The sequence below is a fragment of the Psilocybe cubensis genome, chromosome 7 (genome assembly GCF_017499595.1).
Source record: "Psilocybe cubensis strain MGC-MH-2018 chromosome 7, whole genome shotgun sequence".
Lineage (NCBI taxonomy): Eukaryota > Fungi > Basidiomycota > Agaricomycetes > Agaricales > Agrocybaceae > Psilocybe > Psilocybe cubensis.
Genome location: NC_063005.1, coordinates 1,113,334 through 1,135,892, shown reverse-complemented (window position 1 = coordinate 1,135,892; position 22,559 = coordinate 1,113,334). Strand labels below are relative to the sequence as shown.

Here is a 22,559-nt window from a genome sequence, read left to right as displayed (position 1 = left end):
CTGGAAACGGGAAAGCAGCACGATATAACGGATTTGCTGGCCATCGGATGGGAAGAGTGCCGACTCCCAGATACCATTCATGACAACATTCACAACAATTTTATGGATATTTGAGGGGCTCCAAAGGTATTACAATTAGAAACGTTTAATTCAGAATCCACTACTCACTGGATTTGTACTCGACCGAGAAATTATTTCGTCAGGTTGAAGTCGGTTTCGTCCCGCTCCTTCAGAATAACATTTCGATTGCTTCTAAAATGTACGTTAAGTGACAAATAGACCACAATTCTGACTAGGCTTCAACTCCATGCCCATTCAAAGCACACTGGTGAAGTTCAACATTACACACTATTGCCTTGAATTGGACATGATGGTTTTCGCCGATCATCAATGATTGGCGCCCAAGTCAGGAACTGCTCCCGAGGCCATGGTTGGAGCCACTTGCATCATTCTTCAATTCTATCTTATGGTCATATCAATAGTGGTAGGAGACCTAGGTAACAGGAAGAGACAAAAGATGTATTTCACCGAAAACGTCTATTTCACTTTAATGATTAAGTGGAACCTCCAAGTTGCTCCGCGGCAAAATGATCATCGAAGCAATAAACCTCAATAGAGCCCCGAGAACCCCATATTAGATGCTGAGCGTGCCAGCCTTATCAACCTGATATATCGACGTATAGACTCGCTATTTTTGCAAGGTTTTATCGTCCTCTTTCAATGAACGGCTAACGGCCTCCCAGCTTGACATACCAGTCAAATAGATTCTCACGATCGTATACTACTACGACACGTGTGGTAAATTATTGCTTGAGTAGGCGAAGTGATCTAGCAATAACATGGATAGTCAAAGTTCGGATAAATTGTACAATACGCCGAGTACAGGAACTCCAAAATTGATCACTGGAAAATGTTTTACGCTCCTCCAATATATTATTGTAACGACCCATATCGCTACATTGGAAGGTGCACGTTATGTATACTTAGTAGTGATGGACAGCGCGAGGTATCGATAAGCTAAAACACGCCTTGCCATGCTCAACTGTAGTTGAACCAGACTGACAATACCCAATTAAATACTGTAGTGGGAATTCGTCTCTACAGGCATCTTGAGTTACATGTACAAGAAGCTTATACTGTTGTTCGTTTGTGGTGGCTGGTAATGATCTCGGTGGGAAACCCGTCCGAGGTTCCTAACTGTCCAGATGCTTTGCGGTGTTTGGATGGGATTAGCACATAGACCCGGAGACACCCTTGAAAGATACCGGATATGACACTCCACAAGCACAATCTATAAGGAGCTACTATGATTCAGGACACTTAATCGGGTTGTCACCTGGAAGCTGGCTCGTGAGCAACATAAAAAAGTAAATCGAGCATAGCATCCAGTATAATGCCATTGAAATAGATTCAAATATGAGATATCAATCCTACTCGACTTTAATCTGAGCATAACATGGAGAATAGCAACGACGTGAAATGTTTGTTGTTTGATAGTCGCTTGTGCAAAGCTACATGGTTTGGTTACGGTGCTATTAATAGACTGCAATGAGCTTCAAGTTCAAAAGGGACCCTGTTCTGTGACTCTGTCTAGCAAACGTTCAGCGCAATAACTTCCGATACTGCATGTGGCAGATGCATTTATACACTAGGAATGGGCGATGCCCTGTACTACGGTACTACCGCCTTCGAGTGACCGGCAAGTTGAATCCAGGCTGGCAGAGTTCTCGATGCTTTCATTCTTATCATGGACCCTTAAAGCTTTACGATAGGCACGTAGGCACGGGTATTGTGCCATTCGATACAGTTGGTTGAAATGCATACTTCTACATATCAACCGTGTAATGCCCTGTCATCCTATCCGAGTCCATGTGTATATATGGGCTATTTTTAGCTATCGCAAGCAAATTTCACATTTTGCCCACGTTTAGAAATTTTTGTGACGCGGTGCCAGACGGAGTTCTAATTTAAATTCATATTCGACGTCATGCCTCCAGTGAACCGCATATCTGTACACTTACAGTCTTACAAGGCCATCCGATATCATTGTTGAGAGAAGTCAGGAGGCTCCAGATACTTCAACACAAGTTAGATTAGCATGGAAAGTGTTTTGATACGCGTCTAGAAGCTAGCTTTCTCTCTTTATTCACTCAATAAGGGAGCCGTAGAGTTTGAAAGTATTCACGGCATCTGCCCTAAATTGATGGGAAATACCATCAACGGACTTGCTTAGCATTCCTTGGCCCCCGAAAATAATCAGCTAAACGCATTCGGAAAGCTGTATCTGACGGACATCGTGAACTTATCCCACCGGATGAGGGTGCCACATGAACGAAATCCAGGTACCCACACCTACGTATATATGGGAGACGTTCTGACAGATGCGGTGCGTACCCTGAAGTCCGCCCCCACCTTCAACGACCATGGAGAAGAAGGAGCAGGAGAAAAGCAATCGCGATGGCAGAGAGAACGATAGCCTTGAGGATGGTGTAGTTCCTCCTCCCTATGGTGCTGTCAGGCAGACGAACAAAGCGTGCGCGTCCAATCACATATGCTGTCCTCATTGCTCTTTGCTTACCGCCCGCTCTTCCCTCGCATAGTTTCCACTTCGACGAACACGACCTCGATCGCGTCCAGCGCCGTCTGAAGCAAAGGCATGTTCAGATGTAAGTGATATCAAGAATTTGGGACGTGAATATCATGAATTTACGAGGTTATAGGATTGCTGTGAGTCCTGAAAGCGCGGAGTCAGCTGGATGGTCGCTCACCATTCTCCGCCTTGTTGACGATTTTAGATTGCTGGTACCATCGGTACTGGTCTATTCTTGGGCTCAGGTGGCGCTTTGGCAACAGCAGGCCCTCTTGGGGCTTTGATTGCATACGCTCTTGTCGGAACTGTGGCATACTCGTACGCGATTCACATTTTTAGGTCTCCATGATTGATGCTCACCTTGAAACGCTGTAGGTCGCTATGCGCTGTCGGAGAGATGTCTACTTGGGCACCAATATCCGGGACATTCCCACATTTTGGTGAGTTCCACATTCAGGCATCTGTATGTGTCTGCACGCTCAATCACTACGTTAGCTGCCCGTTGGGTTGACCCTGCTCTTGGGTTTGCGACAGGATGGGTCAGTACTCTAACTCATGCCATGATTTAAGCTTTCACTAACAAAGTACTTTTTAGAATTACTTCTACACCAATGCGTATGTTCAGTGTTTATATCGGAACTTGACTATGGACTGAGGTGTAATAGCATCTCCACACCGTCAGAGATTACAGCGGCAGTCATTTTGCTAACCTTCTGGGATCATAACGTATGTCAGAATCTTTACTTTGACGTTGGACACTCTATATTTACATCACATCTCTCAGACTGATCACATACCGGCCTACACTGCTGTTCTCTGCGTTTTAGTTTGCCTTATCAATATCTTTGGCGTACGGTAAGGGAATATCTAAACTATTATTCACCAGTCACTCTAACGCCAATTGCGACTACAGCTATTTTGGAGAATGTAAGCGTTATCGGCTTCATCAAATAGGGCGCTTTCCTAATAATACTAGCTGAATTCATATTCGCCTTGATCAAACGTATGTGCTTTAGTTCAGAGAATCCCGTATACGGCTCAACGTACAACGTGCTGTAGTTACCCTTATTATTGGACTTCTTCTCGTTGGTTTGGTTGTGGACCTAGGAGGTGGCCCCAAGGGAGATCGTATTGGATTCAGAGTGAGTTTTATTTATTTTTGATCATTTTCATTTCCAACATTGTTGGACAGTATTGGAAAAATCCTGGGGCCATCAATCGTGCTGGTTTAGTCAACAGTCATATTGGCATTGATCGCTTCCTCGCGATGCTGAGTGTTTTGGTCAACGCAGCGTTCTCTTTCCAAGGAATGGAGCTCGTGGTTATGTAAGTCTAATAACCTAGCTCAATGCTTTTCTTTGTCCAATAACTATTTTTTCCAGTGCCGCCTCAGAGACTGAGAGCCCCCGTCGTAACATTGCAAAGGCAGTTCGTCGAGTATTTTATCGCATCTTGATATTCTATGTACGTTTATTTTTTGATTTTTTTTGGCGTGAAACTGAACCAAGGTAGATTTTGGGTATCCTCATGATTGGTATGCTCGTGGCTTACAACGACGAAGATCTTTTGAGCTTGCAAGGTAAGTATGTCAGTTTGAATATCATAAAGCATTATCTCATTGCTATCTAGGCAACAACACTGCTTCATCATCTCCATTCGTTATTGCGATTAAACGCGCTGGTATCAACGGTGGGTATTTTTACTGATCTACATGAAATTTGAGACTGAATCTTGAACAGTGCTACCGCATATCGTCAATGGTTGTATCTTTACGAGCGCCTTCTCCGCCGGGAACAGCTTCCTGTTCTGCTCATCCCGTGTTCTTTACGGTCTTGCTTTACGTGGCCAGGCACCGAGGATTTTGACTTATTGCACAAAGAAGGGTCTTCCTCTGTATGCCGTTTTGGTAGCGGTATGTTGGACATTTTGTTGCGCAAATTGTTCTTATTTGACAAATGATTGTATAGTCATGTTTTTCATTTTTGTCGTTCATGAGTGTTTCTTCAGGCTCAAACAAAGTTTTCGTGTATGGTATCCTGTTGCATGGGTCTCCTGTTTCGTGTTGATTTTGTTTTTCGCAGCTGGTTCGTCAACTTGTCGACAACAGGAGGATTCACGAGTTGGTTTGTCATGAACATCACCTATATCTACTTCCGTACGTCACTATCATTCACTTTAGCAGATTAAGTACGTATAACATTCTTTATTTAGGTCGTGGAATGCTCGCTCAGGGATACGATCTAACGAAAAATTCATACCATAACAAGTGGCAACCATACGTATCCTACTGGGGTGCTGCGTGGACCTTGTTCTTCATTTTCGTAAACGGCTTTGCCGTGTTCTGGAATTTCGACGCCGCTGGTTTCCTGACAGCTTGTGAGTAGCTGCTTGCACAAATGTTTTGGTACTAAGCTGAGTATACTGCAGATATCAACATACCCATCTTCGTGGTTTTATACCTTGGATATAAAGTTTGGAAACGAACCCAAATTTGGGACCCCATGGAGATGGACTTTGTCACGGTTAGTGCCACTGTCGCGTTGATCTACTTACGCTTGTGTTCATGGCTGAATTGTGATTTTTAGGGCATACCTACACTTGAAGAAACCGAAGAACCGGAGATACCGCCCAAAAATATCGGAGAGAAAATTGCAGATATTATCTTCTAAATATGAGGAGCAAGCGCGATACCGTTATGATCTTTGTATATCTTTCTAATTGTTTTGTGTATTCTGTTACGTTTAATAAATGATTATATACCGACATGAGACAATAGTGTTCTCACAATCAGATTGTTCACTATAGTTTTCGGAATTTGCCCTGCATCCAGACGCGATACATTTTAATCTGGCGTTTCCTATTAACGATCAAACGCCTGTCCACGCCCAGTTGTTCTGCGGCGAAGAGGGGGTGTGGAGGACAATTGGAAAGAGGTGATAAAAGGTTAGGATGGATCACTGTCGGAGCGGGTATGGGAGGCGTGCACATGCTTCCTTCCGTTGACAATGACGACTCCGAGATGACGGAACATGAAGAAAGTGACGACAATCCTTGTTTTTCGGCATTTACTTCCGGGGAAGGTGTGTGTATATCGTTACCGTCTTCGTCCTGCGCAACTTCTGTTGTGCTGATGGTGGTTTCAAGTTTGTTCTCTGACAAGTTATTACCTGTAAAAAGCAAGGACAGTTCGTCTGGAACATCAGTTCATTGGTGTCAGTCGAAAAAAGATTCCAGAGTATCCATTGAGGCAAATCACCTAGTTCGAAGAAATAGACTCGTGTTTTGTCTCCTCGAATATAAAAATTTTCATCAAGCAATCGGCCTCCTTTGAAACGAAGCTGAGTTAAATCGTATCGGCCATAGTCACGGAACAGGACGACGCCGCCGGGTTTCAAGATCTTTTGATGGAGAAGTATCAGTCAGATCAAGAGGGGTAGGGGGGTTTACTACCTTGTGAACGTTGTTGATGGCTTGACCCCATTCATCGGGGTGAAGGGCGCTCATAACGAAGACCATGATCACAATGTCTGCAGACCCTGGAGCGAGGTCTGAAGGAAGACTGTTGGCAGAAGTCACGTCCCACACTGATGCTTGAATCTTCCCTGTCGGAGGATTTGTGTACAAGGGGTTGTTCTTGATTTAAGATTGGTGGGTTAGACTGTTCCGTTATTGATAGGCGTGAATGGCGATTTACCTGGACTAGCTTGACGGCATGCGATGAGTAATCATATGCACGAATATACAGTTCAGGATTTTGATTGGAGGCAAGTAGTGGAAAGACAGAATTCCCCGCACCTGTGAAGATTAGATGTTAGCTCTTCCAAAACCCATAGCAAAATGTATTGTTGCTCACCACAGCCAACTTCTGTAATAGAGACAGCACCTCCGTCGGCCTTGGTTGCATCCACGAGTTCTGGAAATTCGTTGTGAAGCCTACGCCACGATTACAAATGAGAATGATCGTATCAACGAGATGACTACCTTCCTACCACTTGCGATTCCGAAAGAAATTGTCGGCGTTCATTTTGTAAAAGTTATCCCTACATCTCGACATAGAATCAGTCAAGGTGATAAGGCATGGGTTTGGAGGCAAAGCATACCAATGCTTTGCAGGCTTTTCGTTAAGTTTGATCTTATCCTCAAGGGGCACAGGATTGAGTCGTTGTTTGGACAGTGATTTTTCAATTGTTTCTACTTGATCATCCGGGGGAGGGACATGATCCCAAGCATTTTGGCTCCAAACATCATCTTCTTCAGTGAGGAACCTACAGTAAAGAAGGTTTGCATCATCGAATAAACAATGTTGTGTTTCATCGCGCACCTAGATCCAAACGCGGGTTTGTTTTCAAGAACATCTTGGACAGACGACGCGACTTTTTTGTTTGATTCTGCCTCGGGCAGTGGCCTTGACATGCTGAAAGATGCAAAATGTATGCGATGATGATTTTCGCGGATCAAAGTCGATGATGATCAACAAGGAGGCCGGATTTACGGAGGAACGGAGAAGAGCACAGATGTAAAGCTCAGGCAAATCTGCAAAAGAGGGTTATGGTAGAGTGAGCGACAATGGATGTAGTAGTGCAAAGGAGACAGTGATGCGGCAGCGGCAGGACTGAGCCGGTGTCTGAATTGGTTGCAAGATTGTAAAGACACGGAAGAAATTGATGTTACCTACACTTGCAAACTTGTACATCGTCTCTCATCACCATCTACTATACCTCTCCCTCCTTCGTTCTTATGCAGCTACTAACGTCTCTCTCCTTCGTCTATACCATTCATCTGTGCTGAACTATTCCGCAAATCTCACTGATCCGTTTACACCATCATGTCCAGTGCCTTCGCTCTCGATACCAGTCATGTTACCCCAGGAGAAGATGCATTGAACGAGCTTTTCGATGCTGTTATTCGCCAGTTCTCGGACACCCCCATTTCTCCAGCAGGCTCCGAGTACCTGAACGATGTCTATGGAGATTCTGATATTGAGAGGCATAGATCTTTTGATGGCAGTGTGCATTCGATCCAGCATTCTTCGAGCTGTAAGTAGCCCCTCCAAGTATCTGTATAGCAACTGAAATGACCACACAGATACCCCCAGCCCATTATCTCAACACTCGTCTTCTCAGATACCATCTCGGCCATCTCCCTCACAGACCTCTTCATCTGGACAATCCCGTCCTTCAAGACCACTTCCACGGCCGCCAGGGGCATCGAGTGCCCCCACAATCCCCACAATCCCTACAACGAATACAAATATCCCCCAATCTTCATTCTCACAGTCAACTCCGTCTGCACCGTGAGTTCGATTCTGTTCGTACCATCATATGATTCTCTCATGCATATTCTCGCAGTCAAGTCATTGATGCCCCTACACCTTCGTCTGACAGAAAATCCCGCATTTATTCACGAGCACAGCCGAACTTGGAACCTATAGTGGACGCGCCAATCGACAATGCCGCTGGACCGTCTGGCTCGCAGCAGCCATGGAGTGGCGAAGCTGACAACATCCCCCCGACTTCGCCATCTACAGAATTTCCCGAGCATAACGCTTATCTGCCAGGATATGTCCGTTATGCGGCAGAAGACCCCAATGCAACTGCATCTTTAGGCCGTGCGCCGGAAGGTATTGATGCTTTTATACCGCACTATGAGGGCCCACCCTCATCAGAACCGTACGAGGAATCTGTGGTGTCGGGGGAGTCTGGGTATGACAGTCGCTACCAAAGCATCATGGATCCTCATTACCAAAGTATTGAATCTGGAGAATCAATAAGAGAGAGATGGGAGAGAGCCCCTGATGTTTCGACTTTTATCGGTACGTCCTCTGTCATTTTGTTTTGACGTGCTGCTGAGTTTCAATAGACGGGTACCTTCCTATACTCAATCCCCCAAATCCCTCCGTCTCTCGGATACCCCGTCCAGCAGACAGCATTCACGAAGAACCTGAGCCATATGAGCCATCGGTATCGGATTATACGATTCCAGAGGCGCTTAACGACAATGCACGTTCACAGACAAACGATTCTTATGAAACTAACCATAACGACTGGAACGACCCGGGCCCAAGCAATCTTATTAGAAACCCTACTCAGCTCATCCAGCAAATTGCTCGTTTTCAGTCAACACACCTGGAGTTACATGAAAAGGAAGGCGATCCTTTTGATGAAGATGACCGGAGATTTATCAATCCTGCCTTATTGTCGCACCTTGCAGTACAACTGCGCGATAAAGTCACCCGCGACACCCATGTAAAAGGAAGCATACCATATCCACGGTCATTCACTGGCAAAGATATTGTGGTATGTCATTATAGGAGTTACTGCCCATAGACGCATCGTAAACTAACACCGTCCCCAATAGTCAACTATCCATTGCATCATCCAAGAAAGAATGGGAAGGGAGCATAGTTATACCCCAGACCGCAAAGCAGCACTTCTCGTCGCTCGAAGCCTACAGACAATGCTCTTTTTCTACGAGGTAGAGTGGGGCGCGCAAGTACTACAAGACGGCGTAGAAGACGTATACATGTTTATGGATGACCAAGAGGGTGGCTCAGACGCGCCTATTGAGCGTGCAGAATTGCCGACGGGGGTAAATACGATTCTTACGAAATGTTATTCAGCGAGCTGTGATGGCGCAGGGTGTTATGCTTATGGTTGTCCTCGCAAGGTATGCTGCTGATTTTGTTGCAATGAATGGGTTTATTTAAAGCAATAATTATATAGGGTATGAAGCAATTGGCAAGCGCGATTGACGCACCCGAGCGGCTGATGCGGGAAGACTGGACCAAAAAGGTTCCAACAGAAGTCCTTACGCGGCTAAGCCAAAATGAAATCAACCGGCAGACGTGGGTCTATTGTTATCTGCATATTGGCACTTTGACAAACTCTGTACCATTAGGATCATACATAAGCTCATCAGCAAGGAGGTGCAATACATTCAAGATCTTGAAATCATTGAAAAGGTTTTCATCCAACCATTACGGACGGCGAGTCCACCCGTGATGACACCTCTTGTTTTGTCTGAATTCGTTGACGAGGTCTTTGGCAACATCCTCGAACTTCTTGAATGCAATCGCAGGTTGCTTGAGTTTTTGGAGGTTCGTCAGCGAGAACAATATCCAGTCATCCAGAGTATCGGGGATATTTTTCTAGAAATTGCAACGGAGTTTAGAATTGTCTATCCTACTTACGTAGGGCATCATCCTTTGGCTGAAAAACGCTTGAAGGAAGAGCTCGAGCACAATTTGGAATTTCGTCTCTTCATCGAGGTGAGTAAAGTGTTTAGCTGTTGACAGCGACGAAGTTGACTTCCAATTAATAGAAATGTTCTCGGCAACTCGCAGCCAGACCTGGATCAAGTCCCCGTCTGGATCTGAAACACTATCTCAGTCGACCAGCGGAACATCTACAGAAGTATCCTGTACTTTTGGACGCAGTGTATCGAGAGACAGATGAATCAAATCCTGATGGAGAATTTTTGTTGGAGGCTATCAACGCCATACAAAACTTGCAGAATGTTGCTCAGCTACGGACCTTCCAGTCAGCTATGGGTAAAGGCAGCACCGGCAAGTGGGAATGGCACAATTTGGTTTCGGAGGAAACAAAATCAAGTCTCACAAATGAGGAATGTCGAAGGCAATCGTGAGTCGAGAGCACCTACATTTTTTTTCTTTAAAATTGGTTGACTTGTTTTTTTCCGGTAGGGTAATCTTTGAGTTGATCAAAGGCGAAATGGCATATGTCAGAGATCTAGAGAACATCGAGACGGTCTGTAGCTTTTCACCTTTTCACTACAGCATTTTTAACTACTCCACCACAGATGTATGTGCGGCCGTTGCGTAATGCAGAACCTCCCATCATCCCTATAGAACGTTTGAACCAGTTCTTAACAGAAGTATTCCACAACTTCAACGAGCTACATGCTTATCATCGGAGACTAATGGATAAACTTCATGAGATTCAGCGTGAAGAGCACCCAGTAATCCGTAGTATCACTCCCGCAATCTTTGACGCTGCCTTGAACTTCCGGGAAGCCTACATGGAATATATCCCTAATTATCCTATCGCCGCCTATAGAATTGATGATGAGATGAACAATAATCCTGCTTTCAAGCAGTTTGTAAATGTGAGTAGATGTTGCATTTGCACGACTCAGATTTAACGCTAATCATTTCACTAGCATACTGTTCGGCACCCAGACGCGCATCGGCTAGATATGAAGAGCTTCATCAATAGACCAATACCTCGACTCTTACGCTATGAACTTCTTCTGCAGTCGATCCTTTCTGAAACACCCCCTTATCACGAGGACCGAAGCGAGATTCCAACCGTCATCGATTTGATCAAAACACTCGGTCGGGAAACAGAACCAGGTGTTATATCGTCCAAACAAAAAGTGGAGTTATGGAAATACAGCTCAAATCTAGTTTTCAAACCTGGAGAACATGTGGTAAGGAAGTCTGAAGTTGTCATATCTGTAAAGTTATGAATTCATTGGAGTTTAGGATATGGATCTGCTGAACGAACAACGTTCTTTGATTCATACGGGTAAACTCCTCCGTCTGGATAACGGGCAGGATCGCGACGAACTTTTCGTTATGCTCTTCGATAACTATTGTAAGTTCGCCTTTGGCATATTTGGGATGTCAATCCTGACACCAACCTATAGTTGTCATGACTCATCCAAGGGAAAAGGATGGTATCACCAAATATATTGTTTACCGCAGGGTACAGTAGCTCCACTTTCCTTTTTGAGGTGGCACTTATCATGCCGTTAGCCCATTCCCCTCGACCTGTTGTCATTGGTCAACTTCACAGATAATCCGGTTCAACGAAGCACTAGCATTCTTCGTAACCTTTGGAATAACGATAGACAACCCGAGACCGCTAGTGTATCTTCAAGATCAGCAGACAATGGAGATACTCGCCAAGTGTATCCTTTCACAATTCACCATAACGGACGGCTCGGTGGGCCCTATGTTTTCTATGCCGAATCGGCTGCATCCCGACTAGAGTGGAAGCAAAAACTAGACGAGTCGTTGGGTCTCAGAAAAGTTGTTCAGGAATCTAACAAAGTCTTTGAGATTGAAAGTCTTAGTGTCGACACCTTCATATTACCAGCATTGACCACCGGACCGAATTCTTCTGTTTGGCACGACGGTACTCTTTTCACTGGAAAAGTTACTTGTTCAGTTCCCTTCAGTATGTACCTTGGCTTCAAATTCTACTCCGAATGGCACATTGAATTATCATTGGTTAGATACTCCCGATGGCCGAGGACTTGTGGCGATCGGATGTGCAGAAGGCGTTTGGATTGGATATCGTCACGACTCCCGTTGTAAGTCAATATCCTCTTCCCTGTGGCGTTGTGTTGGATAGATCAATTATATCTTCAGCCCTGCGACGTGTTTTGCACCTGAAAATGGTTACACAATGTGCGATCCTTGAAGATTTTGGTTTGTTCCTCGTGCTGGCGGACAAGGTACGTGATTTATTGCGTCTCAGGTTAAAACAGTTTAGTCATCACAAACCAATAGGTCCTTTTTGCGTACCATCTTGAAGCCTTGGTGCCTACAACACCTGGTAGCATACATGCATCTCAAACGCCCCAAAAGATAAACGGAAAGGATGTTCATTTCTTCAGCGTCGGTGTTCTAGATGGGAGAACACTTGTGATATACATGAAGAAAAAAGGGGTCTGTTTGTATTCTTATTTTAGACTGCCCTTTGTTGATCTTTTTCTGCAGAACAACAGCGATAGTGTATTTCATGCTGTCGAGCCAGTCATTGGCAAAATCAACGAACGCCCCAAAGCCAGTGGCAGCAGAAGTTACCTGTTCAGGAAAACTCCCCCGGAATGGTTCCGCCCGTACAAAGAGTTTTCCTTTCCAGACGCTCACGACTTGATCTTCCTGAGGGCAAGAATTGCGGTTCTTTGTGCAAAGGGCTTCATGATCATGGATCTGAAGGAGTGCGTTGCTATCTAAGCTTCTATGATTAATACATATTTATAACCAATCTACAGCTATAAAAGTGTAACAATCCCGCAACGCGATGACCCAAAACATCCGTACCTTGCGAAACGTTGCGACTCATGTCATCCAATGGGGCTGTTTCGTTCTCGGGAAGACGAGTTTTTGTTGTGTTACAACGGTGAGCTGTAATTACGCATCTGCCCTCATGTATATCCTTAATGGGCGAATTTCCAGAGTTTGGTCTTTTCGTTGACAGACATGGCCATCCCAGTCGGTCGACGGGTATTATCGAATGGGAGGGGACAGCTGATCGCGTAGCTATGCACGCTCCCTATGTGCTTTTATTCGACACGCGATTTATAGAAATCCGGCACCTAGAAACAGGTCGACTCGTTCAAATTATTTCAGGCAACGACATTCGATGCGTTTGGGACGGTCGTAGCCTCGATAGCAATATGGCAGTTACGTCTGCAGACGGAGCTGAAGATCGCATGGAGCAAGAACCTCGAGTACACGCAGTGATGAACATGACAGATCTTCCTTTACAGCCAGGAGGTCGCACTGTTCATCGTGGTGTTATGCAGCATGTCTTCGAATTATTCCCCACCATACCTCTCTATCTCCCAGGCTCACTCTCCTCACCGACAACGGCTCCTTACTTCCCTCTATCCTTTTCACCACCACGCTCGCCACCTCTTCGACCACATCACATTTGACAGTCAGATCTAATAACTTATATCTACGTACTTTACAAGAACTCTACAGTTTTTTTTTGGGGGGAATGCGGACTTGGGAAATTGGAGCGCTTTCAGCGTTCTCAGAATTGCTGTGATGTCGGGGCCCATTGATCAAGGAAGCACGTGAGATTAATGTCGTTGTGACAGTTACGTACATTTGTCATCTCTTATGACAAATCTCGAGTCCAGACTGGTCTACGATGGCAGAGGTTATACGCCGAAGGGTTTCACCATGCCTAACCTTCGCCAATTAGAGTCGTCATCGAGGCTACTAAATTGAAGCCTATAGTCTGCGGTGACATCGTTACAGCAAGTGGTCTTACTAGTGATCATGCTTGAATGCAGACTGATTAGCTATTCAACTACTAACTTTCACCCTGAATACGAGTTGACTGGATCGTGGAAGTTGGGGACAAACTGACGAATGACTTTTTGGCGCATCTTAACCTGATTTCTATGAAGGGTCAAAGTGGGGTCTCCACGTTTGCCAATCACATTCGACGACTATTGCAACAGATGAATCGCGTTTCTGTCTCTTACTATTGGACAGAAATGGTGCCTGCGATATTATGGGTATAAGGGTTTGATTCTCTCCCTGAGCATGGAATAAAGCGTTAAATTCGTGGGGTTTGGTGACCCTGGGCACATTGATAACCGCAAGTTGCTCCTTTACAACAAGTAAATCTAGTAGTTTGGCCACCGGCATCCCGGGATTATGCGCCATATCGCGCCACTGAATGAAGGGATTTGACAGATGCAACTTCCCGCACCGCTGGATACATCGAGAGAAGCAAAGAAGGACTCTCATTAATCGTGGCTGTTAAGTAAGCACTTGCATTTGCCCCTATATTCACAGGGTTAAAGGACTAAACTTTTTTAAATGTATTAGGATTCAACATTGTTCGAATAGATTATCCACCGAAACACAGAGGTTGAGGGCTGTCTTTGTCTGTCACGAGAAGGTTATCGGCTAGTTCGTGGAAAACTACATACCCAGTCGTTTTTGACATTGACGATGTGCCAGTGCGTTGAATTGTAGATGTTCATATAGCCAAATGGTTGATAACGATAAAAGCCGACCGCCAACTCTCCCACCGTATGTCTCCATCGATCTGGCTGACGCGAGCTTCCCTATCGGAAATGACTTCTAGCATCCATGCAGGGCAAGTGCGTCAGGGTCTTAACTTGTGACTTGAGAGAGAGTACGTTCTGGTGACACTTCGTGGTCGTGTTTCACAATATAAAGCCTAGTGGTAATATAATTATATGCGTCCGAACTGACTTTTATTCTTTGCCCCGCTTTCCAAGGTCCGAAAACGAGAGCCACTGGCAGCTCGCCATGCTGAATCACCGGACAAGTCAAGAATCTACATTGCTAGGTGATGATCTAGTGGTCTGGAGAGGTTGGTAAAATCCTTCTTTCTGCAACGAACTGCAATTATAATGTTGACGCGCACGCAAAAGGCTCCCTGACAGCCGCTCATATTCTGGCAATTCTATCATGTATCTTTCGTCTTCACCGGCGCAAGATGACTGGGCAGTTTTGGTTAGATGATTGGTTTGCATTAGTGGCGTTTATCATGGAGTGTGTGTTTTTTCCGACGCTGTGGCTTCGCGGAGTGTCCTCAAGATGTACGTCAGGTCCTGCGCTTGCGACTTGTGTCCATTTTATTGAAGAACTATATCAGCTACTCTTATTGTCACTGCCTGGTTTGCCCAACTCTCGTTCATTCCTTTGATCTGGTATGCTCATGAACTACTGCAATCCGTTTAGTATTAATAACGGTAGTTAAAGGTCTTCTCGAATAAGTCTTGCATACTCAATTACTCGAGTCATTCCACCCCACCAAAAGGCTCGAAAAGCAAGCATATGGCTTGTCTACTTTTTTGGCATTGTCTGCTTGGTGTATCTTATCCAGACAGCAATTGAATGCCGTCAGGACTACGGAAGTTGGGCAAACAACTTTCCATACCAGTGCCCTTTATCTAGCACCGCAGCAATCTCCCGAATGATAAGTAAGTACTTCATGTGAGAGTGGCGTCCTTATGCTGATTGATCTTCCTTACACAGTGGACTGCATTGCGGACGGGCTATTAATTGCTATTCCGTTTTGCGCGTTCTGGCGCCAAATGAAACTTGCACAGACCTCAAGGCGTTTGATAAAAGCATGCTTTTGCGCCAGCGTGCTGACGACTCTTGTTAGTTTTCTCGCTTCAGGGATCCTGTTTTCCCATCATTATTCGAAGTCCGATACGGAACGGTCGGAAACAAGCTTCATGGCTTCAGTATTGGCGCACCTTGTGGTCTGTCATATTTAATACCCAGATGGTTTACTAAGTGACACTCACATTCAAAAAAAACTAGGCGGCGATATCCCTTCTCGTCTGCAATATGCTTATTATTGTAACGTCTTTTTATCGCTTCTTCAGAAGCACTGAGGTCGTAAAACAAAATAAACAACCTCAACAACAACCGCCTCCACAAAATTCTACAAGTCTTGTTACCGAAACTGGAAATTCGTCATCAAGTGGGGAACAATCTTCTCAAAACCAGGAGATCCACCAGATTCAAATCGGACCTTTGGTTGCCATTGAAGATACTTCCACTAGTTCAGCGAGCGAAGTCATTGTATTGACAGAACTTTTTGAATCCGATCTTATACACTCTCTACCACCTCAACAGAGTCAACAAATCAGCTCTCTTGAACAGAGTCAGATCTGTGATACAAATGGCACTGGTATAAACGAGCAACCTTGTTGACGTGTACTACTAAGGCTTGCCCTTTTCGTAGCATAAAATTAGACATCACTAGGACTCGCGATACATAAAAATGTCAATGTAACGCGTCGGCGTAAATTTTATCACAAGAGAAGAAGAACGTTACGCATGTTGATTTGCTTTCAACAACTTCAATAGGCAAGCGTCGGACATTCACCGGCTAACTAGCGACCAAATTGTTGCATTGTAGCATTTTAGCATCCAGGTTATCTACCCAAATTAGGCATCTTTGTTACCCTTTTGAGACATTATGATATGATATTGGTGATGAACAAGGCACTTGACATTGGCAATTGGGTGCAACTATTTTAAACCTCTCACGCTCCTGTAGTTGGTGAGCATTTCGTATACGCCGTCAAGCCACTGACTACCTTCGTTGTTGGGATGTTTCAATTCGATCAGCTGAACGTTCGACAGGCATCGATCCATATATTGTGATATTATAGCAGCTCCTTTTACGGCATTTGGTCCAGGATCGAATTCTTCACCTGGAGGCTTGCACACGGCAACACTGACATTTTCTAAGTGCTTTAATCCGGAAGCATCTGAATGCAGTTGAGTCTTCAAATTTTGGAGCGCAGTTGTCTCAGTATTGATGGTGAACGATAACTTCAATGACATAAGGGAAGGAGAATGCATTGCAATAATGCCCAGGGAAACTGGTGACAACGTGTCGAGGTCTGGCCGGGTAGCAAATCCCATGATTTCAAGATGCTGCAGCTTCAGCCATTTGCGATTACTAAAAAAGTTTAATATGTCATTATCTGTCATCATGAGGCCATCGATGTTGATCCGGATCGTTATGGGCTGAGATACTTTTGCTATGGGCATGAATGCATTCCATGACACGTATATATCCCCTAGAATATCGATTGACGACAGCTTGGAGCCAGTGTTTTGAACACACCGCTTGAGGCATGTAGAGACATGGAGATCATCCGGATTAGGTTGAGACTGTGTGCGAAGCAGAATTGAGTATGGCGGTGACCGGAGCCATGATATACAGATTCTGTAGCTTATGGAAGTGTGAAACGACGGACGAGTTGGTATAAACATGGTTCCGATCGAAAAATAGATACAGTATACGAAGAGTGTTGATCTTAGAGCATGGTTTTAAGACATCCAGCGGTCCCGAGTTTGATTGGATGTGAATGCGCAGGGTTGTGAGGGCTTTGAATGAAGAAATAATATGAAGTATATGATGTGTTATCCCAGCCAAGGATAAAGTTCGTAGCAACGGAGCTTCACGCGACGTTTCGCGCATCCAAGAAGCTACAAGTATTTCTCTGGTACAGTTTATACCATCAATCCTAATTGTGTCTAATTTGGAAGAAAGCAAGAGGAAATGACCGTTAAGATTTTCGACGGTTACTTCTGCGAGGGTAGGAATAGCTAGACTCTGCAATCCTGGAGTGAGATTCGGGTGGCACCAACGGGAGAGCATCGTGAACACATGGCTCGAAATGGGTTCATTGAATTTGGATAATCGCAAATGTCTTATGCAGCGACCATAGAGTTGAAGTCTCTCCAAATGTCCCGATTTGACAGGTTCTGTGAAGTTCTGACAATCAACAGATGTTGGGTTAGTTTAGGTTCTGCCAGCTTTTAGTTGGTATAAACATCACATACGTAGTACCATCTTGCATTTTCAAAACAGGTATGACGCGCAACAATTCCAGTAACGATGCTTCGTGCCACAATGCTCTCATCGCAGGAAGAAAAAAAGCTTGGCATACAAGGGAACCCCATAATAGATGTTGACTGAAAGCTTCTTCCCCAACGTTAGTTGCATAAAGGGTGGCAATGTCTGCGTGACCTCCGAACCCAGGGCGAATGTGTTGGAGTATAGTATCCAGAAGTTCTTGAGTCTTCAGCACTTGGGAACGCGCCTGCAAGAAGATCGTTGCACCAGACACCTCAGTACCACTATCAGCAGCTTTCGAAACGTTCGCAGTATTGATTATCACTCCAATGCTGCTGTTTTCAAGACCCGGTCAAAACAGTCAAGGCACAAGTCGCTGATGATGACTTACGCTGGGGCAGCCATGGTCAGTTAGCCAGGCCTGACCAAATATCCTGGAGAGGTTAACAAGGTGAAACAGTCTAAGACGTGGCAATAAATGATTGAGGGAAAAAGCCCTGGGGAATTGGAATTTGACGATTGAAACATAAATTACCACAACGCCAAGTTGCCCCTCGCTTGGCGGTTTTTAGGGCATAGTCGACCTTGGGTTGAAGCATGAACAGTGATGAACATGTCTGGCGTTGCTACGGAGAGACTTATGAAAGTTTATTATGGATTGCTTTAGAATTCAAGGTCGCGTGTCAAAGCTTCAAAAATGATTTTTTACCCACAGCTAGAACAGGGAAAAGAAAAGGAGGTTACTAGTAGTTGTGTTCGGAACTCGAAGTCCAATACTAGTTAGTGTTGTAGTGCTTCCATAGCTGCTCCCACTGACAAGACTAGTTGATCAGTACCCCACTGGCCAACGATGCTGATTCCAATAGGCCATCGTATTTCATTTTGAAGCTTTGTGTGTTCATCATTGTCTATATTGACGGGAATGGATAAGGCCGGTAAACCACTCAAAGAAGCGGGAACTGTAAGAACGTCTTGAAGATATGTGTCTAAGTTAGGCCCGGTCGTTTTAGCCTCGGAAAGGAGGGGAGCAGTGCGGATGGCTGAGGGGTGGATAAGAACGTCGACACATTGGCCATTAAGTTCTTGTTGTCGTTCAATCAGGTCAGAGAAATAGTTTGGGATGGCAAAGACGCCATTGAAATCATCGCAGATTAATTGACGTATTCTCTGTGCCTGCAAAAAGTAGTTGTCAAATGCACTTGCATCAAAACGGTCAGTATCTGCGTGGATTTTAATAGAATAGCTCACGTACTCAGCAGAAAGCGCATAAGTGCCAAGTAAGATACGTTTTTGGACCTCTTTCCCAAAATTGGTTGTTCGGGTATGTGCATATATTTTAGACGTTTTGGTGAGTTCTGTTCCTGGGGGAGGTTTGACGTATGATCCTAGAAAAAAAATTGAGTGGGTTGCCCTCAAAGTAAATCATTTCCGAATTACCATATTGAACACCATCATAGCGTGCCAGGTTGCTACTGGCTTCGGCGGTAGCTAGTACATAGTACGAGCTGAGGGCATAGGATGTCGATGGAAGTGATACTGATATCACTTCGGCGCCGTGTTCCTTCAACTTTGAGATCACTCGACGAACATGTTGGATGATTGAAGGTGACATTTCTGAAGGAAAATATTCCTTGAGCAGGCAATTTTCAAAATTGACGATAGTCGGTTGTGATTTTAAGACTTACTTGTGGTATACCAACCCGAAGCCCTTTCAAAATGCCAACTGCACCTTCCTTATGCACCGTTCTTTCTTCAATATGTTTGAATGCTTTTGCTCGAATTTCATTGGGTGCGGATGTTGGGTCTAGTTCATCGTATAACGCAATTTGATCTAAGCATAAAATAATTAGATATAAGCAATAATCGACGGTTTCATGACAGCATACCGAATACTTGTTTGGTAGTTTGAACATCGGTTGCCAAAACACCCACACAGTCAAGACTATCCGCATAAGAGATCACACCCCACCTGTGGAAAGATCAGCGACTATGGGATGATTTTAGGGCTACGCTGCACCTGCTGACGAGCCCGTAGGAAGGTTTGAGGCCAACAATGCCACAGTACGAAGCAGGGAGCCGAACGGATCCTCCAGTGTCAGTTCCTAAAGCTCTAAATTTTACGTTTAAAGATGATACAGTCATATGAGATATGATTTTTACTTACGCTTTACATATTCCTGCGGCGACTGCAGCGGCACTCCCTCCAGAACTTCCACCCGCAGACCTTTCTTCTACGAGACCGTTGACTTGGTAGAGACCCACAGGATTTTTTACTGGCCCATGAGTAGAGTGAATGTTGAGAGAGCTATCATAATATTAATAAAAACCAATCCATGTTATACTGGGTGATATTACCCCATTCCAAATTCGTCGCAATTAGTCTTTCCAATGATATCTGCGCCGCTGTCCTGAAGGATTTTGACAACAGTGGCATCAAAAGGTGATATAAAGTCTAAATGATAACTCTCAATCAGTAAAACAGACATGCAAAGCAAATCGATTCAACCTTTCAGCATTGAAGATGAGCAGGTAGTAGGCATTCCTGAAGTAGCAATATTGTCCTTCACGGCTATTGTAATACCGGACAAGGGAAGGCCTTCCCGTAGAGCTGAAGGAGGTTCGGACACATGAACAAGTGCATTGACATTTGCATTTTTATTGGCAATAGTTTGTCGGCATTGAATATGAGTCGAATATCGTGATATATGTGTTCGAAAATGCGCATTGGTCCATTTTGTGATTACATTGGTTTTCATTTCCCCGTCCTAGGTTATGACGGGTGCCACGTAGTGATGAAAATACGGTAGAAGTTACGGAACGCGCTCGAAAAAAGTTGGAAGAATGTCGTCAAAAACGTCGCGAGGAGCCGCGCGCGTCGACCGGGTCGCCGGAACCGTTATTTGTCAAACGCGTTCAGATCAAACTGACTTTTTGAAGGGCTATAGTTAGCTGCAAGTTCTTTCTCTGTATCATTGCTTTACACTCCCTCATTTCACCCTTTCTATAAAACTCGATGACAGTAAAACATAGTCAAAACAAAGGTGTCACTAGACCCGCGAAAAAGGCCAAAATTGAGGTCCCCAGCAAAACAAAAATCTCGCCCAGTCCGAAAAGAAATTCTTTGCCCCAGCAAGCACAATCGCGCAAAGTGACTACACCTCACGAAGATAACGGAGAAGAAATACACGGGATATCGGAGAAAGGAAAAGGAAAAGAAAAAGAAGTATCAACTGCTTCGAAACCTAAAGTAAAACGGAAAACACACGAAGAAAAGGCTCAGCTACCAAATTCTTTCAAGGTCGTTGCTGGATCGTATGAAAAACTTCTATATGGTCTCGAAGGCACTGTTACTGTGGACGAGGATCTAAAGTTAAAATATGAACTGAAACCCACTTTCATATTCCCTGCTCATGTGTCATGTATTAAAGCTGTCGCAGCATCTCCTCAAGGTGGCAAATGGCTCGCGACAGGTAGCGCGGATGAAATAATAAAAGTTTGGGACCTCAGAAGGCGGAAAGAAATTGGCGGTCTTATGCATCATGAGGGTACGCGTTTTCGTTATCTTCAATCCAATTTATCAGCAATAAATAACAAATCGACAAAATTGTAGGTTCTATTACGCATCTTACTTTTCCATCCAGATCGCATCTATTCTCAGCGTCTGAGGACGGAACACTGTGTCTTTTTCGTGCTCGTGATTGGGCTGTATTACGTTCATTAAAAGGACACAAAGGTCGTGTCAACTCTATGGCAGTACACCCTTCTGGAAAGGTTGCACTAAGCGTTGGAAAAGACCGGGCACTGCGGATGTGGGATCTCATGAGAGGCAAGGGTGTCGCAAGCACCAAACTTGGAAAAGGTATGGATTGAGATGCTCAAGGAATGAATTGGTTACTGACGGTTTATGCACAAGAGGGCGAAATTGTCAGATGGTCGATAGATGGTTCCAAATTCCTGGTACAGTCCGCTTCAACGATGGATGTTTACGCAGTGGTATGCTCAATAAACCAAATTTCTCTACAGCATTTCGCTGAGATCAATTATAACAGAACATGGACCTCCTCTATACAATAACCCATCCCTCTCGAATACATGACGCCAAATTCTGTAGTCGAGTTGATGGCGAGGGAGAGCTGCTCCTCGTTGCCGCCGAAGACCGCAAACTATCTATTTACGATGTTCCAAAAGACTCTAGCTCACCCAAAATTATTGCCCATTTGACAGGCCACACTAACCGGTGAGTTGCCTTGTAATTTTGATATATCCTCCCTCATTGAAACTCTGCTCAGTGTCAAAGCCGTGGACACCCTTAATATTGCTCTACCCGAGTCATCGGGACGGAAATCAACTACCATTCTCGTCACCGTTTCGTCGGACGGATTCATCAATTTGCACGATATAGCTGCAGTATCGAAGCTCTCGAACAAATCAGACACTGTGCAAGCCTTTGAACCCCTGACATCGTACGACTCGAAAGGTACTCGCCTTACCTGCGTCACCCTTGGTGATGGGGATATTGCAGGCGCATCTGCTCCTGTAGACGGTAAACGCAAGCGAGATGCTAGCGAGGAGCCTGACGATAGTGGTAGCGAAAATGATAATGATGATGAAGGAGATGCCGATGCTTTTGGTGCTGGCTGGGAAGAAGAGGAAGAAATACAAGAGGAAGATGAGGAAGAAGATGAGGAAGAAGGTGAAGAGGAGAGCGAATGAAGTTATCTTGGAATATAACTATTGCAAAATCTATGCCTATGCCCGTTCCTCACCATGGCTGCTCAGTCAGCAAAGTTGCAGCAAGAACTTGGTTGGTTGAATAAGTCATCATTTAAATGGTGAAC

The 22,559-nt window shown here is 44.7% G+C and overlaps 7 protein-coding genes across 7 annotated transcripts; 4 read left to right on the top strand and 3 right to left on the bottom strand.

Moving 5' to 3' along the window:
- Positions 1-2,423: 2,423 nt before the first annotated feature.
- Positions 2,424-5,259, top strand: JR316_0007894 (Dicarboxylic amino acid permease; the record flags this gene model as incomplete). Its single annotated transcript, XM_047893615.1, has 22 exons — positions 2,424-2,533; positions 2,601-2,666; positions 2,721-2,727; positions 2,796-2,908; positions 2,966-3,030; positions 3,086-3,129; positions 3,186-3,205; positions 3,256-3,316; positions 3,375-3,445; positions 3,504-3,517; positions 3,567-3,593; positions 3,650-3,732; positions 3,783-3,916; positions 3,973-4,054; positions 4,103-4,169; positions 4,220-4,279; positions 4,330-4,502; positions 4,558-4,616; positions 4,672-4,745; positions 4,802-4,966; positions 5,018-5,112; positions 5,176-5,259. 22 exons carry the CDS (start codon positions 2,424-2,426, stop codon positions 5,257-5,259), a joined length of 1,674 nt encoding a protein of 557 aa, XP_047746930.1.
- A 130-nt stretch (positions 5,260-5,389) lies between these two features.
- On the bottom strand, positions 5,390-7,003 carry JR316_0007893 (tRNA(Thr) (cytosine(32)-N(3))-methyltransferase; the record flags this gene model as incomplete). Its single annotated transcript, XM_047893614.1, has 8 exons — positions 5,390-5,757; positions 5,847-5,988; positions 6,041-6,223; positions 6,285-6,385; positions 6,444-6,523; positions 6,580-6,630; positions 6,691-6,855; positions 6,912-7,003. 8 exons carry the CDS (start codon positions 7,001-7,003, stop codon positions 5,390-5,392), a joined length of 1,182 nt encoding a protein of 393 aa, XP_047746929.1.
- Positions 7,004-7,415: 412 nt separating this feature from the next.
- JR316_0007892 (Rho1 guanine nucleotide exchange factor 1) lies at positions 7,416-13,279 on the top strand (the record flags this gene model as incomplete). The annotated part of the gene is made up of 19 exons (XM_047893613.1): positions 7,416-7,626; positions 7,676-7,883; positions 7,939-8,402; positions 8,450-8,886; positions 8,948-9,256; positions 9,313-9,434; positions 9,488-9,857; positions 9,911-10,230; positions 10,293-10,356; positions 10,409-10,714; positions 10,769-11,038; positions 11,094-11,205; positions 11,258-11,316; positions 11,367-11,790; positions 11,849-11,926; positions 11,985-12,070; positions 12,126-12,559; positions 12,614-12,741; positions 12,798-13,279. 19 exons carry the CDS (start codon positions 7,416-7,418, stop codon positions 13,277-13,279), a joined length of 4,884 nt encoding a protein of 1,627 aa, XP_047746928.1.
- A 1,360-nt stretch (positions 13,280-14,639) lies between these two features.
- On the top strand, positions 14,640-16,061 carry JR316_0007891 (uncharacterized protein; the record flags this gene model as incomplete). The annotated part of the gene is made up of 6 exons (XM_047893612.1): positions 14,640-14,703; positions 14,765-14,932; positions 14,989-15,043; positions 15,096-15,316; positions 15,372-15,604; positions 15,666-16,061. 6 exons carry the CDS (start codon positions 14,640-14,642, stop codon positions 16,059-16,061), a joined length of 1,137 nt encoding a protein of 378 aa, XP_047746927.1.
- Positions 16,062-16,382: 321 nt separating this feature from the next.
- JR316_0007890 (uncharacterized protein) lies at positions 16,383-18,126 on the bottom strand (the record flags this gene model as incomplete). Its single annotated transcript, XM_047893611.1, has 3 exons — positions 16,383-17,033; positions 17,816-18,056; positions 18,113-18,126. The coding sequence occupies 3 exons, from the start codon at positions 18,124-18,126 to the stop codon at positions 16,383-16,385; spliced, it is 906 nt and encodes a 301-aa protein (XP_047746926.1).
- Positions 18,127-18,501: 375 nt separating this feature from the next.
- Positions 18,502-20,237, bottom strand: JR316_0007889 (Glutamyl-tRNA(Gln) amidotransferase subunit A, mitochondrial; the record flags this gene model as incomplete). The annotated part of the gene is made up of 9 exons (XM_047893610.1): positions 18,502-18,894; positions 18,970-19,106; positions 19,159-19,351; positions 19,407-19,552; positions 19,608-19,690; positions 19,739-19,831; positions 19,886-20,026; positions 20,077-20,173; positions 20,228-20,237. 9 exons carry the CDS (start codon positions 20,235-20,237, stop codon positions 18,502-18,504), a joined length of 1,293 nt encoding a protein of 430 aa, XP_047746925.1.
- Positions 20,238-20,734: 497 nt separating this feature from the next.
- On the top strand, positions 20,735-22,434 carry JR316_0007888 (p21-activated protein kinase-interacting protein 1-like; the record flags this gene model as incomplete). The annotated part of the gene is made up of 5 exons (XM_047893609.1): positions 20,735-21,266; positions 21,332-21,580; positions 21,635-21,714; positions 21,771-21,958; positions 22,011-22,434. The coding sequence occupies 5 exons, from the start codon at positions 20,735-20,737 to the stop codon at positions 22,432-22,434; spliced, it is 1,473 nt and encodes a 490-aa protein (XP_047746924.1).
- Between the last annotated feature and the right edge of the window lie 125 nt (positions 22,435-22,559).